The sequence below is a fragment of the Microtus oregoni genome, unplaced genomic scaffold, assembly GCF_018167655.1.
Source record: "Microtus oregoni isolate MIOR12 unplaced genomic scaffold, Mior012 000009F_ref0000495, whole genome shotgun sequence".
Lineage (NCBI taxonomy): Eukaryota > Metazoa > Chordata > Mammalia > Rodentia > Cricetidae > Microtus > Microtus oregoni.
Window position 1 is genome coordinate 42379953 of NW_024543068.1, and position 20449 is coordinate 42400401.

At 37.9% G+C, this 20449-nt stretch overlaps 1 protein-coding gene across 3 annotated transcripts in view; it reads left to right on the plus strand.

The window, feature by feature from the left end:
- Prkd1 (protein kinase D1) overlaps positions 1 to 20449 on the plus strand; it is a 394421-nt gene that overhangs the window by 297974 nt on the left and 75998 nt on the right. For all 3 annotated transcript variants that reach the window (XM_041658222.1, XM_041658220.1, XM_041658221.1), the window contains exons 3-4: positions 15229 to 15360; positions 17860 to 18020. In XM_041658222.1, coding sequence (XP_041514156.1) covers positions 15229 to 15360; positions 17860 to 18020 — 293 coding nt within the window. The remainder of the gene's footprint in view (positions 1 to 15228; positions 15361 to 17859; positions 18021 to 20449) is intronic.

The following is a 20449-nucleotide window of genomic DNA, read 5'->3' on the forward strand; positions in this document are numbered from 1 at the left end:
TGGCCATTGTAAAATATTTGTGTGTGTGTGTGTGTGTGTGTGTGTGTGTGTGTGGATGTGTGTGTGTGTGTGCATGTCAGCTGTGTTGGATTGCTCAAGACTTGCTGTTGTAGGGTTCCTGGACTCTAGGGGAGAAATAGCATCCTAGCTGTTATTGATTGTGTATTTATGGTGACATTTAGGCTTCTGGGATTGGGAAGATTATAATTTTAGTTGCTGATATCGTGTCCTTGTTTGAGTGTTTTGTTCCTTACTTTCTGTTTCTTCTCGGATTCTTATGAGAGTGTTGTGGCTGTGTGTTGTCTGGTACAAAACTCGTGTGAGATCATGATTGGTATGATCACTGGAAGCACTATCTAAAAGGTGGTTCTGGATTATAGGACATGAAAACAGGAATGGAGATGGGCCTGGTTGGGGGCTCAGTGGGGTTCACAAGAGGGAGGAAATCAGGATGTTCCACCAGGATCTGTTTAGTTATTCTCCTTTGAAGGAGGGTAGGGAGTTAGGAGAGGCCACTGCAGCAGGTCTACTACAGAACTGGCAGTGAGACTGGGGGATTGGATTTTGAAGAATGGAGAGACAGGTGAAGATCTGAGGTTAGCCTGTTTGCTTCCCTGGTCAGGGTAGCCTGTGGGTTTCCAGGGAATGCCTTCTGGAGTTGGGGGCTGGGATGCTGAAAGGGAGTTCAGGAGGGGGAGATCTATAGGATTCACTAGAGATACAGGGGTGGGGTGGGGTGGGGGTGAAAGCTGCGAGGGTGTTCTGCTCCAGAGCTGGACCTTAGCCTGGAGCCTGGCATCTGAAGGAGCAGAGGGAGGGATGAAGATCTGCACTTGGCCTCTTACCTATTTCCCTGGCTGGATTGCCTAAGTAAACAAATTTACAAAGAGTTATTTACTACAAAAAATATACAGAACATTTTAATAATTAAAAGTATAGCAAATCTATAAATTGAACTTAAATAATGACTTTTAGATATCAAAATCATATTTGATATTCAGTTATAATTTTGTGCTTTCCCAAAATTTTGGTAAGGACTTCCAAATTGGGACAAATAATTGTTCTTTCATTTATTATTACTGACAGTCATATGAGATCTTGAAATCAATAGAAATAACCCAGACTAAATAGATGAGTAAAATAGCCCCAAACATTACTTTTAGTGTAGATATTTAGAACATGATGATTTTAGGATTTTTTTTTAATCAGATAGCCTACTTATTAGCTATGTATTCAAAAGTTCTGTCCGTTCATTTCTTGGCACTTGGCTTCTTCACAGCTGATGAGCCTCCTGGATTCTAGATCGGATGCTTTGAGCGGCAGTATGCTTTGAGAGTGTTGCCGCTCAGGCTGTGCCTTTTGTTTTCATTTCCTTTAAAAGCTGAGATTTTGTTGTTGTTGTTCTGTCATTTTTAAGAACTTAGGTTTGCTTTTTATACACTAAGAGATCGTGAATATGCAAGAAATGTACTGCCTAGATTTAATCTGAGCTCCAGACCTGTGCCTGTGATCCCGGCTCTCCTGAGGTAAGAGGAGAAGAATGAGAAATTCAAGGTCATCTTGTTTGTGTAGAAGCTTTGAGCCCTGTAGAAATACAGGCAGTTCTGCCCCCACCCCACCCTCTAAAAACAGTAAAGCTGTGGAAAGAAAGACAGAAGAAATTAAGTTGTTGAATTAATCCCAGTGTTCTCCTAAATTTCCCATACATTTTACAGTTTAGGATTGGTATTTGAGTTTGTGATGTATTTGGAGTTAATTTTTGCTAAAGGTACAAAATATGCTTATTTCTTGAAATGTGTATGACACTTTATATGCCAAAAGACAAAGTAATACAGTACCTCAAATATTTTTCTCGTTTAAGTTATTTTGAAAAGTATTCTTGAAGTTACTAATTATAGCCATTTGAGAGAAGAAAAATGAATTATAGAAAGATCTTACATCTTACAAGTAGGTGAAAATATCAATAAAGTCATGTACTATGAAGTCTTCAAAAAGATTGTTCACTTGTTCATTCTGTTTTTTAGACATAGATTGACATTTATATAAGGTCGCCAGCTGTATCTATATAAAAATCCTATAGAGCAAACATCCTTCTTTTGTAATTTTTATGAGAGTGTATTACTTGTGCAAAATAACAGGTTTCATTCTAACATTTTTATACATACATACATTAGGCATTGATCATGTTTTCTCTCCCTGTTCCGCTGAACTCCCACAAAAGAATAGCAGGTTTTCAGTTATTTAGGAAGTTATGAACAATAACCTTGAAAAAATAAAAAAAAATATTTCATCAGGTAGGCCCTTGTTTTGAAGGGCTGGAAGAGACTAGTTTTTAGGACGTCTATTTTCACATACTCTTTAATTTGTAGCAGAGATTTTAATCCTGTTTAGAGAAGCAGAGGATGTACTTCAGTGGTCAATTACTTGCCTGTCCTGTGTGAAGTCCTTCATATTATCCCCAACATTGCTCAAATTAGCTAATGAATGATTGAAAATGATGCCTTATTTTAACGAAAATAGGTCGAGGAGCTATTTCCAGCACAGAGGCTGGGTGTTGCCAACCACCCATAGAAGGCATCGATGCATATTCTGTCATCTTGCAGCTCTTCATGGTGTGCTGTTCTAAGTTCCCTGTCTCCTCCTTCTTTAGCTTTCAAATGACCCTCTCCTCGCAGTCAGTGAATCTCTGATTGCAGCTGTTGAAAGGAGTGAAGTAGTAAAAAGAAATTGAGGCTCACCAGCCAAATGAAATAGAGCCCAGTTAGAGAAGTATTGGACAGCAACTGCACACAACAGGGTGGATGGCTTTGTATTGAAGGGAAATAGACTCGAGTTCTGCACGGGCTCTTCTGGGAAAAGAACACAAGCTAAACTGCAGATTGCCAGGGAAGGGGCAAGAAGAGGAAATTCTGTACAAAGGGGCCCAGAAAAATTCAGGTGGGGATGATAGGATTATTGTATGTGTCAATTGTGGTCTTGATTATATAGTTGTGTGCAAAGTGAACAGATTTTAATTTACATAAGATATATTTCAACAACACTTAGTGGAAAATATGAACTAAGATGTTAATTTTCAGAAATTAATAGACACGGTTTATTTTACTGTGAGGCTTTGGTATAAACCTGCAGTACAGGCTACCGCCATTGCCTTGGTTACCATTTGAGAGCTTGATGGTAAATTCTACTGCTGAAGACATCACACACTTGAGAAAAGGAGAAATAAGGCTAATACTGACTTGGAAGCATTCATCTCTGGCTTTCATAGTGCTGAAAGGTTCTTTTCACAAGACTAGGGGAAAAAAGAAATCAATCAAAAGACTTACACAGTTTTGAACCTTGTGAACAACAATATGGCTGTCCTGGCAAGATGTGACCACTTGTATAACCGTGACACAAATATTGTAGGAATAATTAACCACTTTCTGATTGAGCTTAAGACTGGATCCAAAAGATGGAGTTATATCTGACACTGTTAACTTAGCCACCATCCCGTGTCTGGCTGGTTGTAGGGCCTATGGAAGAACCTAGTAGCATTATTCTGTGAAACAGACTCAGTAATAAGCTGACCTTATGTTCTTATCTTTATACTCTGATTAGTGTATCTCTTAACCTCATCAGAGATGCTTCTCTATATTAGATAGTAATAAATATAGAGACCCATATCTCTTCAATCTGCTCAGCTCTAAATAAGATGTCTTTATCATACTCCCTTCCCAGAAGGTACAAGAATTATCATGGAAGAGTGGGTAAAGACCATTAAATGCCAGAAGTAGCGGGCATCTACAGTGAAACAGTATTCGCCAAACACGACAGGGCTGTTGCACATATGAGCAGGCAGTGGCTGTGACAACATGCATAGACCCATGCAAAATCAAGCCAGACAAAATTATAGCATCGATGGGGGAGGGACTCATGGAGTCCCACCTCTAGCTGAAAGCTATTAATAGTTGGTGCTGTTGAGAAGGATGTATATGGAAGTTTCTGTCCGGCCCAGTCTCGCAACCGTTCAGTCCCAAATAAACACACAGAGACTTATATAAGTTATAAACTGTTGGAGCTATTAGCTAATGCTTATTATTAACTACCTCTTACAACTTAAATTAACTCATAAGTCTTATCTATGTTCCGCTCTGTGGCTTGGGAAATTTTTTTCAGTGAGGCATTCTCATATTGATTCCTCTGCATCTGGATGACAACTGCATCTCTGATTTTCTTCTTCCCAGAATTCCCCTAGTCTGGTTGTTCCACCTCTGCTTCCTGCCTGGCTACTGGCCAATCAGTGTTTTATTAATCCAATATGAGTGACAAATCTTTACAGTGTACAAGAGCATTTTCCCACAGCAGGAAGAGCATTAGTTTTCTTCAAGATGGGGCTCCTAAGAGATAACCTATGTACATATAGGCAGCACTGAGTGAATTTCATAGGTTAATATAAAAGAGCCCATAAAATTGGAAAGGGAAAATAGAGGCTAGGGTATGGGAAAGAATTAGAGAGGAAAGAAAGAAAGAGAGGTGACTTTGATACAAACACATATATAATGTGTTTGGAATCCTTAGTAAAAAATTTAAAAATGTAAAATACTAAAGGTGTCCATTGACATGATGCTCTCAATGTACAGAGTCAGGCAGTGGGAACCTTCAGCAGAGTCAAATGGGATTCAGTGGTTGTTGAACCCTTTTTTCCCTGGAGGGAGTAACACCCAGCAGATTTCACAACTTTCAGGAATTTATGCATAAAAATAAGATATAAACATCTGTTTTATGAAACACACAGTGAGACTTTCAGAAATCTGATACTAAGCATATAGGTTCTTCACCTGGAGCCTCCGTGAGCGATCATATCAGACAACAGTGATATTGTTGATCCCCGCAACCCCTGTTGCCCTCATTTCTGTATAATGCTGTACCTAGTCTTTGTCTGCAGTCCTTCGGTTAGAAGCCTAAAGGGTAATTTGTATGCTGGTATTCCTCATGTAAATTAGGTCGTTATCCTTTTTAAAGGTATAAAGTCCCCTGCACATGATGGCACTTTCTCAGCAACAGACTTGACCTTTCCCTCCCCTGTTCAGAGTACCCGCAGAGCGTGCACTCATTAGCTCGAATCGGACTCCATGACATTTTTGCTTAATTTTCCGTTTCCTCAGTGCTAGACACATGGGGTAACCATTTACATTCTTTCTTGACCTGAGATGCTCTCTAATCTCTTTCCAGCTGTGGCATTTGTCATTCAGTCCCATCAGGATATGGTGACCCTTCTTTTCTCAATGCACTTCCTAACTGTTAATGGATTCACATTAGAGAAGGAGTTAGAAACAGCCCTATGGACTTAGCTATACTTAATTATGGTTAACCAGAACAGTAGATAGACAAGCAGTTTTCTCTGGGGCACAAACAAGCTTTATGAAGTATAATGAACAAATAATGATAGTTTGATTTTTTTTTAAATCCTTAGATTTAAAGGCTATTGTTTGTTAATAAAGAGCTTCATTCCTCCCCATTGTCACTGATGGTCATGATAATATTACTCATTGTAAATAGTATTAATAACAGTGATTCACACTTTGATACTTCTGATTTCTTAATCACTTTGCTAATAACTTTGAGTGATCACTTGACCAAAATGTTAAAGGCTCACAGCATAGCTATATCTTCTTCAGAGCCCAATAGTGATAGTTTCACTTACCAAGTTTCTCAGAGACGAGCAATGGCATACATAGAAAAAAGGGTCAGTGTCCAAGGCAGTTTTTCACATTAGAGCCTAGACCATCTAATATATCATATCCATGGTTTATCACCATTGCCATAATGTCTGAAAGGTCAAAGTATACTATCAAGGACAACTCTGGGAAGTTTTCTATGAAACCATTTGTAATTTTATTCATATTGTGATTTTTGATGGACTTTATTTTAAACTTGAAATATTGTATTTGCAGATTATTAGGACTTATGGAAGTGTAGATAATTTGAGCTGTAGGTAGACATGGCTTTATTCTACCACAGGTGTTAATTGATCACCTTGATATGGGTGCATTCATTCAGAGATGCTGTGGTCTCTGTCCTCCAACATTCTGTTATGCCATGTGTGATCAAATTGGTGGTTTAGTAAACAGTAATACATTTTGGATAGAAATATACCTACAGGCTAATCAAAGGGTTATTATTATGTAAATAACCATCCTACCAAAAGTGATCTACAGACTCAGTGCAATCCAAATAAATACCTAAATGACATTCTTCATAGATAAAGAAGAAAAATAAGTTAAAATTGAAATGGAAGCCCAAAAGGCCAAACATAGCCAAAACAATCCTGAACAAAAAGAATAATTCAAGAGATATCACCTTAAATGATTTAAAGTTGTGTACAGAGCCATAGTAATGAAAACAAAGTGGTTCTGAAAGAAAACCTAGATCACTGGAATAAAATAGAGGACCTAGATGTAAGTCATCTTTCACAGAGATGTCAAAAATATATGTTGGAAGAAGGCCAGCATCTTCAATGAATGGTGGATGCTAAGAAACCCGAATATCAACATGCAGAAGCATAAAACTGATCTTTATCTCTGTGTACAAAAGTTAGCTATAAATTGATGGAGGACTTTAACAAGACAGTGCTCTAGAGAAAAAAAGCGAGAAGTACACTTACAGGGTTCATGACTGAGTAAGACCGTTGATGTCTTTTCTCTCTTGGTTAATAGTATCACACCTCTGCAATACCAACCAGTAAGGCTGGCTAAACACCCACCTGTGCAATAGTAGCACTACTGTTGCGGAGGAAACTGACTCCCTTCTGACTGAATCTGCAGCTTATCTATGGAGAAACATGCCTGTTTCTGTATGCCAAGTTCATATCCTATGCAAGTCATAGGCCCAAGAGAGAAGTTACTACTGTATAGCTAAATGAACAGAGTATCATACAAACTTTTAGATACCTATGTTTATACCACAGACAAAGCTACTCTCATCCTTAATCACAGAAGCCTTGCTTTTTACCAAATGACTGCCCAAGATGATGAAAATTAGTGGTGACTGGGAGCATAATCCTAAATGAGTTGTTTCTACTATTTCCTCTAATGCCGAGGGAACACTGAGAAAGAGGGGATAAAAGAATATAAGAGTTAGAAGATAGGCAGAAGGACTATGAAATGTCATCTTTTAGGTATGATGCAACCATTGTGTTCAGGAACTCACAGAAACTGTTGGCGTCTCTACTGAGCTTGCACAAAACTGACTTTGTCAATAATCAGTTATGGGTGAGGAAAGGGCTCTCACGAGGACTTCTCACTACTGACCACCGCTTACTGATGGATTCCTGTGAAGGAAAAGTCATTTTCTTCAGTTGTTCATCCACTGTTGAGCTCAAGAGGTTCCAGTGAATAGCTCCAAACCCAGGGTCAGTCACATAGATTTCCCTGACTAAACCAGGGAGTCACAAAACAAAACAAACAGTTGGGACTGTGTGAGAGAGCCATAAGCAAGAGAGTGGGTGTAAAGAGGGAGGTGAAGGATGGAAAGTATTAGGGTAATCGTAATAACTATGGGTGCATGAATGTGTGTGTACACGTGTGTGTCTGCACATGCATGTGTGTATGTCTGTGTTCGCCATAGACATGTATGAAATTGTCAAAAGATAAATTGGCTAATAAAAAGAAATATGCTCAGAAGGGTGTATATCAGAGGAAGTAGGAGTTTTCCATGGATGGTGGTGATCATGCAGTGGATCAGAGAAACTTCTCCAAGCAGGTGTGCTGGAGTATGGAAGAGTTAGGAGCAAGCTGAGGACTTATTGTTTACAAACACAAGGGAAGAAGTGTAAGAGACAGAAACATCCAACAACATTGGGGAGAAAAGGAAGTTTTTGGAGAGGATGGTTCTTGGTGAGTTTGTTTCAATGTGGAGAGAGATATCCCAAAATATTTTCATTTTCTACATGTCTCTTTTGATTATAAAATATTGTATTTTATAGTTCCGTTTATATATGTTTATATATTTGCAGTTAACAAATATTTCTTATGTCAGTTCTGTAGCTATTTTGGCCTTGATGCTACCTCTGAAATAAATGCTTTATGGTGGCCATGAAGCTTAAAGCCCCTGGAAATAAGAAAGGGAGCCTTCTTGTGTGGTAACTAAGTCTCTTCCATGAGTACATCCTGAACTACCTCTTGAATAGTACTTCATGGTGACACCATCAAACATTTCTTATGTCCTGCTGTCTTCTTGTTCAAGAAAAAGGATGTGGGGCAGAGGCAAAGAACTTTTTGCTTTCTAAGGTAGAAGAGTTCTTAGTTTTCCTAATAGAATATATGCCTTATCATCTGAACATCAAGTCTGCTATCTAACAATGTATAAAAATATTTTCCTGAAAGCTATAATTATATCCTGTATTCCTGAAATCAGTAAACATAATTAGCTTTCTGTGACCTGTGACTTATAATTATTGTGAATAAATTTATTGTGATAATACTGAGTAAAGACTCTCTAAGATAAGATTAATTTAATTTTTACTTTTTTGTTTTTGTTCTTTCATGTATGTATACTGTGTATTTTGGCTCTTTGTCCTATCCCATTTTTTCAAACCAGCTCTGACCCCATTCCTCCCTATGAATTTCCTCAATATTTACTAGTTCTTGCTTTGTTTAGTGTCTCACAGAGTCTGATCAGCACCATCTATATTATCCTGAATTTGGAACTAACCTCCAGTGCCAACTGAGCCAGCCAGTGCTCACAGGACTTGGCATGTGCCTCTGCTCTCCCAGAAGCTATGATAAAAGGCTTAGACTATTCTAAGTGTTTTTCTCCCATGATTGCTAATTTAAATGGTTTATATAGGATGGTCCATCTGTGTTGAACTGTTGTATTTTTAGCATATTTTAAACTCCTATGTACACTACATCTCTAATTATTAATTATGTCTTCCTATTGAGTTCTTTTTCTTATAAACCATCATTTTAAAATATCCCTATGATGAATATTTTATTTTAAGTAGGGATAAATATTTTCTTTTCTCTCCTGTAAAACTTTTGAATATCTATTAAAATATTTTTATTCTTATCAAGGAAGACTTTGGAAAATTTCACTAGATAGAACAAGACTTCACTAAAAGCTGAGGATGTTGCACCCCTACAGGAAAAAGAACTCAGGCTACTAGGGAGTATTAGCAGTAGGAGAAATAGCTTTCCAGGAATGAGCATTCTAATTAGTTATGTTATTACAAATGGTCAACCATGAATTCATGAAAAAAGAGGACATGAATATGGACAAGAACAAGGAGAGGTGTATGTGAGGGTTTGGAGAGTGGAAAGAGAGGGAGAATGGTATAAATATTAAGTATTTTCCAAAATAAATAATTTTTTAATTACTGAAATAGATGCTGGAGACATGGATATATGTTACAAATGCTGGCTGCCCTGCCAGAGTACCATGGTTCAATTTCAAGCGTCCATATGGTGGCTCACAACCATCTGTAACTCCACTCCCAGGGGATTCACCTCCCACCTTCTGGCTTTTGCTGACACCAGGCATGCACATGATGCACAGACATTGATGCATGCAAAACCCCCATATACATAAAATTAAAAAGTGGAAGTAAGATAATTTATATAGATGACTCCTTAAAAAGGAAGTTTCTGTCTCCTGAAATACTATTTATTTGGGTCATTTAAAAATTATTATTTAAAGACTTTGAGTCTCTGATAATATACTTATGCCTCATAAAATTGATTTTCTTCTTGAACATGGGTTTCCTTCCTCTGTTTTCTTAAAGATTGTCCTTTATAGAAAAGACTGAAGCAGAATTTCATTTAGATTGTCTGTCTTATTTTGTATTTTAAAGATGAACATGACTATTGTGAGCCAGGTTTTTATGTCTCTCTTGTATTGCTGCCTGCAGACCTATTTTTTGCATCTTAGCATAGCCTTCCTGCCTCAGCCTGCTCTTGCATGGCCATCTCTGTCTCTGATATATTCCATTTTATGTTTATATGAGTTTACCCTTTATTAGGGTAGATTGTTTTTGTATTGCTTATCTGGCTTGTAATATTCTATTCCAGGTATAACTGCATGTGTATGTGTATTTTTATTAGGGTGTTTGTTATTCAAAATATCATGGTGTGGCAAAATGGTCTGTATTCTGTCAATTATATTTTAAATAAATGCTAATTGGCCAGTAGCCAGGTAGTAAGTATAAGTGGGCCAATCAGATAGGAAGTATAAGCGGGTCAATGAGAACAAGAGAATTCTGGGAAGGAGGAAGCCCATTTCTCTGCAGTTCTCTCCCAACCAGAGAAGAAGCAAGATGTAACTGCCTCACTGAAAAAGGTACTGAGCCATATGGCTAACACAAATAAGGATAATGGGCTAATATAAGTTATAAGAGTTAATAAGAAGCCTGAGCTAATGGGCCAATCATTTTATAACTAATGTAGACCTCTGTGTGATTTCTTTGGGACTTAACGATTGTGGGAACCAGGCAGGACAGAGAACCTCAATCAACAATATCATTTAATAAACGTATGTAATATACGTTGCTTTGCTTTCCATTGTTTCTTATTGAGTGATATACTTAAAATTTCCAGAACTTTCACAGCTGCCTAACCAGTAGCTTTAACTAAATGTTCTGTTGTTGTCATGGTTGCTATGATTTCTGGTATGATATATTCATGGCTCCTAGGTTCTTGTCATTATACCTCACTCATGCTTTCCATATCAGATGTTAAGTCTACAGACTTCCTTTTTCATTTTCTTGACTGTGTGAAGGTATTATTATAGGTGCTGAATAGTAGCTCACTAAATGATATTACTGTAGCAGGGCTATAGTCCCTTCCCAAGCCTTATTGTGTCCATATTTAATAAAATAGGGCGGGTGGAGTTGATTTTCACAATGGGGAATGATGGAAGAATTTTTACAGAAGAGGCATGGAGAAGAAGGAAGTTTAACGAGTCTCTGAGTAAAGATTTGTGTAGATTGGTGGGAGAGAATAGAGTGTAGGCAGGCCCAGGTGTCATATTACCACCACTGAGATAACTGGGCCTCAGTTCTTTGGATGTTGGCATCAACTGTCTGGTGACATTATCGAGGTGCCTTTTGGGCAGTTGGGAATCACATCATTAGCTTGCCATCCTCACAGTGTAGCAGACAAGTGTGAAGAAGCCACAGTAATTATATAAAAACGATAATCTTATAAATGTCTGTAATTAAATAAAGTTGGACTATAAATTACTCTTCCTTTTCTTATGTAGTCTCTGCATTCTCAGTTACTCATTCCTCAGAGTTGGGGCAGGTGCTCCTGCTCAATGAAGCCTCCAGAGAGAGACCAAAGCACTCATAGCTACTTTCTCTACTGCCATTGATACACTTTCTGATTATGGATGGGACTGGGATTTTCATCTTAACTTCTATCTCACATTGACAGATACCCTACTTCAGTCGGTTTTCTACTCAGTAGGCTTTGGATAGATTACTAAAACATGATAAAAATCAACTCTACACTCCAGACTGTTATGATCTGTGTGGGTTGACTTAAGAAAGGCATGCAAAGGCTACTTTTAAGGCTTGTTCAGTTAAAACTGAGCGGTGAGTAGTGATCACAAAGGAATAGTGGAGGCTCCAGACAAAGGCTTTCTGGTGACTCGAGTTCTTACAGAGGTTAGAGCCTGCAGAGTGGGGTCATTCCGCCGAGAACGTTCTCAACGAGAAGATGATTATTGCATGTCTGTTATGGTCAGTTTTGAGATCTGGGAGTCTGAGACAGTGACAGGGTGAATGAGTATGTGGTACTGGAATTCAAAAGTTCTTAATAGTCTAGATACTGAGGAAAAAGGCTATGTTCAGAGTTAGGAAAACCTTCAAGGCATTTTTCTTTGAGTTAGGACCAAGGGTTCATGGGATGACATCAGTTACCATGTAGCACAAACTACAGCTCATTTTTAAACTATGAATTACTGTTATTTCTAAAAACAACTGTTGCTTGTAAGTCCAAACTAATTAGATGAGATGGATTTGAAATCAGGAACTTTGTGCATGGTGTATTTTAAGACTGATAATGAACTGAAACACATTCTTTAGTTGACTTCATAGAATTTTTTTTTTAAATTTCTGCAACATTTTTTGTGTCTCTGAAATAAGAATGCATTCTTATAGAAGGGTACATGTCACCTTGGGCTGCAATGTCCAGGTTTTCTTTTGGTGTTTGGAAATGGCATCTTCTGTGTAGCCTGGGCTAGCCTGTCTGCTTTGAGTGGATTAGCCTACCTTGAACATAGAGTGACTGCTCTCTCTCCATGTGGCTTAGACTACCCTGTTCCCCTACATGTAATGGCACTGTTTTTTAAAAAAATTCTCAATGACAAAACATAAATTTATATACTCCATTCTCAAAGAAATGGTAAGCTGGGACAACTGAGAGAACCTGTACAATTCTGGTGTCAAGACTGGCTGAGTCCAGATGCAACGCTACCGGGTGTGGGGCCTTCATTTCTGTCCAGTTTTCTCATTTGTATAGTGGAGTACTAGCATCCACCTCTTAGAATCAAATGAAATGGTGTTTAAAGCATATTACTCACATCTGCCTAGTATATCAGTCCCAACCTGTCACAGCTGCAAAGAGTTAATGCTGCTTCCAAACTGCCAAAATAGCCATTAAAAAAATTAACTGAAAATCTTGGAAGATCTGACATTGTTTTACTTTATTATGCAAATAGTTTTGACCTCCAGAGATGATTTATTTTGCTTCAGAAGCCTCATTTCTTCTGTGCTGCTAACCAGTTTAGTCCATTTTGTCCAACAATTTATAATGAACCTGTAAAGAACCGCTGATTATATTAAGATTTTTGGCTCAATTACCTGTTTCAAACACTCAGTGACTAAGGAAAGCATGTCATTTTCTCCTCTCTTGCACGCTGGAGTGTAACAATAGGCTGTGAATAGAGCAAATCAAAGAGACACAAATACCAGTATGAGGGCCCATTGTCTTCAGTTTGTTTCCCTGTCATATCGTTTTAATTTAGGTCGGCTGATTGATTATGACAGGCTCATTGTTCCCTTCCTGGAATCTCTAGACATGTTAATATTCCTATTCTTATCTGTCCATTTTGATTCCAAAACTTAAATGAAAATGGAATTGCAGCCTTCACTTTGTTTGCCTGTGCTGAGTGATTATCTCTGAAGTGCGATTTTGTGATTAGGCGAGCCGGCATGCATATACTCAGCTGATGCTGATTTCCCCCAGGGTGCAGAACAGGTAAATTCATAATGAATGGATGTTGTGCTTTGATTTCAAATGGATGCAAAACCTCACCACGCTTAGTAGTTTTATTTTAAAAATGTATTTAATTATTCTAAAATTAACAGGAGAATATTAAAATTGAACTTTAGTAATGTGGCATTTAAACATAAGTCAAGGGTGCTAACTGCTTATGAATGTTAATCCCCTTCAAAAACCAAAAAAAATATTACCTGACATAAATTAGAGGGGGGGGGTGTCATTGAAAATCTTTAGTTTAATTATTTATATTCTTCCTGATTAATTCCTAAAATGTCTCAACGCAGCTTGCTATTTGTATTGTCAAATTCTAGTGTTTCTTATTTTGAAAACTACAATAATTATTCAACTAATTACTGTCATAGTATTGTCATTGTTGTTTGGTCCGGGGGAGGGTGAATTTGAGAGTAAAAGGAACTAGGAGTGAAAGATTGGCACAATGTATTCAAGTGTTTTCTTTAATGATTTTGAAAAAAAAATGCTCATGAGTATAAGAGAACAATTCTAAGGAGGTTTTTGCATTCTCCAGATTTGATACATTTTAATCCAATCTCCAGTGTGTAAGATTGGTACGCAAATCATAACCACACGTTTTTACTGATTGATTTAGTGAAAGCATTGTCAATAATATTTTAAGTCTACATCATATCTTTCCAGCATATTTTCTCCAAAATTCACTGGGACTAAAACCTGAGCAATCAAGAGTTTAGGAATATCTCCTGATTTTAGTGGGGGATGAGGTCTTAAAGGAATAAAGAACATCATCATGCAAGTCGTCTCCTTTTAGGAGGGAGAGACTGAGGTTCATGTGGTTATATGGGATGTCTTGTAGGTTGTCAGTGGTTCCTGCAGCTCTTCTGACTGCCAGGAGAGCACTCTCTGCCTTCAGAATGAACAATGAGCCTGAGCTCACTTCTGCAGAGAATCCCAAGGGATGCACCTCTGTCCATATTTTTGCTTTATACTTCTTGATTTGAGCAACAATATAAATATGGGACTCTTTCATGTTATAAAAAAGTACATAGAAAAGTATAATGGAAATAATGTGTATCATTTGTCTTTATAAGCATTTTGAATAGTCAATAATTAGAAATAACAAAATTGCCCTCCATCGAGAACGAGGTTTATTGGTGCCTTTTTCTGAATGGACCACGGCTGGTTCCTGTGCATTAATCCTTTGACTTGGTAGGTTGGTGAAGAAGCTTCAGGGTTATTTAGAGGTCATGATTTTAATATTTGGTTTTATTTTTCATCTGTTAACACACTTCTTTCGCTCCGCAAGGAGGATGGCCAGATGTACCTCCTCTGGTTCCACCATTCTGTTTCAATGTACCTCTTTCTTGTGTTCTTCATCTGAAAGCTCAGTTTTCACAACTGCCTAAGTTTAATTTGTGTGCCTCATAAATTCTTCTGGATCAGGGTAAACCTGCCAGGAACCACACTCTTAGAAGAAATTGATTCTTCCTCTTCCAGTAGACACCAATAGTCAACAGCTTCTGACTATGGGTGAAAAGCAAAATATTTTCAACTAATATCAGGTATACATGAAGTAATCACATCAACACCCATTCTCCTAAGGTTTTATTGCTATTAAAATGATGTCAAACATTACCATGAAGGAAAAGAGAAGAAAATGGATGTTGTGCCACCAAGCCTACATTGCAATTCAGAATAAAATACAATGACTGGAAGTACAAGACATGTTGCATCCATTTTATTTATAATTTGTAAGGTGTTAATATGATGTGTCATGTAGCCTGAACTCATTGGAACAGACTCTGTACTCAAGGCTGGACATAATTATATCCTCTTGTTCTCATCTCCAAGTGCTGATCACAGACATGCACCGCTACACTTAGCTGGTTTTTCCACAACTTGTTTCCAGAATTGCCTCCCTGCTCACCCACCTATTACCTGACGTAATAGATCAGTATATTCACTCAATTTCTTTGGCAACGTACTGTTTCTGCAGCTTCGGCCACCTTTGAAGACTTCCAGATCCGGCCGCATGCTCTCTTCGTTCATTCCTACAGAGCCCCCGCTTTCTGCGATCATTGTGGAGAAATGCTGTGGGGCCTGGTGCGCCAAGGCCTTAAATGTGAAGGTGAGTTGCTTTGCGTCCCACTGGACTTAATGTGAGCAGAACCTGCTGCTTCTGTGAGCCTCGCATGGCCCTGTTCTCTCTCGGAAGTCTCCTCCAATCACCTTAGTGTGTGTGCCACTGTTTATGGGACAAATCATTCAGCTTTTAAGTTTTTTGTCCTTGATATTCTTTATGTTATCTGCAAGCTGCATTCTCGCTTCACACCTTATGTGGAAATATTCCCCACTGTAATTCATGGGACATTTTAACCAGAAATTAAAACTCAGATTTCCATCTGACTTAAGGGAGAAATTGGCATAATAAGCTTTAAAAGCAGCAGTGATCGAGATGGTTGCTCAAACCCCCCAATATCACTCCAATGCTGAATGAGTAAAGTGGAACTTCGAAGCGTGCTTTCACAGCAGACTACAGGATGAGCATTCCCCTGGAGGAAACTGCCGCGCATCGGCCCCCGTGTCTGTGCTCTGTGCGCTGGCACCCAGTTCGCGAGCTTCGGGCAAGAGGGCTGGAGGTTAAAATACACAGACACACACAGACAGAGACACAGCGACACGGGTCATCCTTGAATTCCCCAAGAATGCGCCCTTTCTTGTGTTCAGAGGCAGATTATATAGAGATAGCCACGCCCCAGACAAACCCACCAGAAACCACTCTTCTGCCATCAGGAACTCCTGAAGGTCTCCTGCTCAGAGCAGCTGTAAGCACTCAGATCAGGGGATTACAAGAAATTCAGGATCTGGGGTCTCACTCTCCCAACAGGAAACTCCCTGAACTGGACAGTTCAGTGTGCAAAAAGACTGCCACCTATTCCTGAGGCCTCATGCAGCCCTCCCCTGTGTTCTCTACCCATGTAAATGGATTGCTTTGATATGTGGCCACAATGATCACCCTTTTGGAATACAACCCATAGATAATCTTAAATTGTTTATTTCTTACCAGGGGAGTGAAATATGAAAGACAGCAATTTAGAAGAAACCATGCCTAAGGTGTATTGTTTTGGCTATATTTCTTTCACTCCCATAAAACACTTGAGAGAACTTCACTTAAAGGAGAAAGATGTTCTCGGGTTCAAAGTGTTAGGGGTTTAAGTCCATGGTCCCTTGGATCCATTCTTTCTTGGTGTATAATAAAGCAGAACTTTAGGGTGAAGAATACATAGCTAAGCAATGCCACCCGCCTCATGAGTGCTGAGAGATTGGCATTATAGACATATGACATATTCCCAACCTCTAATGAAACAGAGTAAGCATTCATATTCAAAAAAATATTGTAAAACACCAAAGAAGGATCATCACACCAAACAAGACCCAAACCCAGAAGGGCAAATATCAAATCTTGTAGCTCCATGCCCAGCATCTACACCACACAGTGGCATTGGCATGATCTTAGCTGTCTTAGACAGCCCTGCTCTGTTGGCTTTGCTGATTGTAGTGCAGATGACCTCTCTTAGGCAAGCCCTGCATGATAACTGCCTTTCCTCAGCAGACACCCCATTTTTATGGTATCTCCAAATTCCTTAGGACTCCACTATATGTTTGTCATCGCTCTCATATGGCCATGAATTTTTCTTTCGGGCCACCACGGACTTTTAACTGCTGTACTACTTAGACTCCCAGGCCTTCCTTTGAAATCTTGTTAGGAACTTCCATGACTCCATAACTCTTGCATACTACATACCCACAAAACCAGAATCAAGTAAACACACATCCTTTTGCTCTCGGTGGAACCATACCCAAGACTTCTTGGACAACAGCTACATCAAGCTCTATCTGTCTGGGTGGTTGAGTTGTAATGTATGTTTTATGAAAAGTTGTCCAACCTATTTTGTGATTGACAGGGGAATTCTAATTAGCCAGTGCCAGTTATGTAGGGACTCAACAGAGTATACATATTGGGAGAAAATAAGACTTCCCAAAGTGGGGAACATGCTTTCAGCTACCTGCTACCTGGAAACCAACAAATGATGGACTTTATGAATCATCTTAGTTGTTTGGAGTGGTTATTTTTATCCCCACCTTAGAGACTGGGAAATTGAGATAGAATAATTTGTTCAGGGTCATGTGTACAAGTAAGTTACAGAGACAAGCTTAAAGATCAGTGTCACCCAAACTTATGATGCCCTATGATTAATTTTCCCTCTATGCCCACACACATCTAAAATTGTAACAGTAAAATGGTATAATATTTTAATAAATATATCTGTAGATTTTTCTAAATCCAAATTCATTTTAGTCAGAGCATCAAAAAATACATAAATAAAACTTTAAAAACAACAACCAGGGGAATTTTGGGCATTTACAACAAAATAGGAATCTAAAGCTCATGTTCAAATAAGGAGAATAAAGAATCAGAGAAAACAGAAAAGAAAATTTGTATTTCCAAGTAACATCAAGACAAATTGATGTCGTGCTATGTTTTCTTAATTCTTAATTTATAAGTAATGATGGAATAGACTTAGTTTCTGGCTAGATGAAAGCTATTTTTATGTTTGTTTTTCAGGATGTGGTCTGAATTACCATAAGAGATGTGCATTTAAAATCCCTAACAATTGCAGCGGGGTGAGAAGGAGAAGGCTCTCGAATGTTTCCCTCACTGGGCTCAGCACCGTCCGCACATCATCTGCTGAGTTCTCCACCAGTGCCCCTGAGGAGCCTCTACTGGTATGGTCTCCTATCTGTCCATTCCCACTTGCTTGAGAAATCTGGGGGACCTTATGTTATCAGTGTCAGGCCAGGAGAACATGCTGGGAGGAAGACACAGCCCCCATGTAAATGCGTATGTTTCCACGGGGTCTCTGTTGTAGATTGGTCAATGCATCATTAAAGATTCAACAGCTTTGACGTTGCTTTCTTCCCTGAGCCTGGTGAAAATGAAAAATATGGGAGGCTTCATATGGTCATAAGCCCGGAGGAGTGTGAACTAGTGGGCTCATGCTGCAAAAGATGGTCTCCTCTTCAGATTTCCAAGGACTTGGGGCATCCTGAATGTTTCTTCCGAGCTAGATTCTGAAATTTGCCTTTATGAAAATGCCAAAGTCTTACAGATATTCATAGTTTATCGTTGCACACTACCACGTACCATGAGAAGAACAGCACCTACCTAGAATATTTCTAGTACCTGTGAAACCGCTGATGGCCACGGTAAAAGCATTTGTTAAGGAAATCCACGTTCTTCTCTCACACATTAATGGAAGAAAGGTGTGATGATTGTGTGAGCTTCTGAAAAACAGGAATGGGGTTCTGAAATAACTAATGGCTTCAGGCTGCAGCTTTTGCTTGTCTACTTTGTCTCACCAGGACACTGATGCATTATAGCACAGTTATTACAGAAAGTGATGAAAAACAAAGATGTAAGAATTACTAAGACATTTAGGTCGAGGAAGTCCACCTAGAATTTAAGTGGAAGCCTGGAGTTATCTATTACAAATTGTCATTGTACAAAGAGTATTTGATTGTGACTTTAAATGACTTAATTTTTGTTGCAGAATAAGCCACATGTCAGATGAGTCACTCGTCTTTACCAGTAGGGAACTGCTGTAGCCTGTGCCCACATTGCTGTTGTGGTGGTGTTACCTTCTGTTTTTCATTCTTCTTTAACTGAAACTATTGGAGGAAGATTGATACTATACCTTTGTAGTAATTAAATGATTATGATATCTTTGTGCCATTTAGAAGGTATGTTTGTGATTTGTATAATCCCATGAATGTGTGTTAATCAGAGTAAATGTCATTTTCACAACATACTATTACTCAAAAAATTATCTTAAAATAATTGCCATTGCATACTTTGCTTTGGAGTTCCCTGGTTGCGATCAAAATTTTGAAAATGTTTATTTTATAGGTTACAGCATTTGTATTAGGGGTAACTGTAGTAATTGCAAGGCATAATGTTTGAAATAAGAACATTGAAATTATATAAAAGTAAAATTATAAATAAATTATGTCACATTCAAATTAATCACAAAAGGCTTTTTAAGAATTATTTTTATATCAGAAATCCAAAGCTTAAAGTATTTACCATTACATTAGATTAGAATCTAGTTAGTTTTGATTAGATGATACTTATTCTGACCATGCACTAATCATAATATGTACCTATACATACTTGGTTTTATGTGTTTAATATATATTATAATATGGATATGATGCATGTGTATATATGTATATATCCCACATACAAATGTACACCCACACACATATATACACACACATACACACATACAAATGTACACCTACACACATATTTTGGTTCATTTCATGTAACTTTTGGATTTTATAGATACAATTAATTTATATATCAAACTAATCTATACATAAGTAAAATATGTAGTTTTTAGATAACCATAATTTAGGTTATATAACTATTATATTTAATATATATATTTTGTTTTCAAACAAAATTATTAATTGGTATATTTAAGCAACTGAAATAATTATTCAATTATTTGAATTATTTTATTACAGGATATATTTTATATAAATGTCAAAATTCATTAGTGTTTTGGATATTTCCTGCAGTAGAATGCTCTAAAACTCATTTTTTCTAAGTAGCCTATAACATTTCCTTAAAGCGCTCATGAAATAGTGATCACATACAATGACAGTGATTTCTGAAGCCATCAGGGCCTCAAAAAAAAAAGTATTAATTAAAAAAGAAAAATTCAGGGCCACAAGACACTGAAAGATATTGGGAACATAAGCTTCCATAGCCTTATCTAAACTTTCTTCAGGTAAACTTTAAATAGAAATCTCCTTAAAAACAATGTTTGTGACATACTCCACATGTTGGCTCTTAGGTTCTCTTGGAATCCAGAGAACTCAAGGAATGTCTGAGTATCTTTTATCTAGTTTCTTAGAAATTAGGAAATGTTTGTCTGGTTTTGGTGGCACATACCTGTCTCTATTGTCTTTGTTTCATCTTGGCTAATACAGATGGATCCAACTCTGTTTGTTCTAACCAGGCGTACTTAGACCATGGCTGATGTATCTCATTTCAGCCATAGTGAATGCTAACAAAAGGCGATGTAATGGTAATAAGAGTAAAACCATTTTGGTGCTGTAAACAGTAAAGAACAACCAGTTTCAGAGAA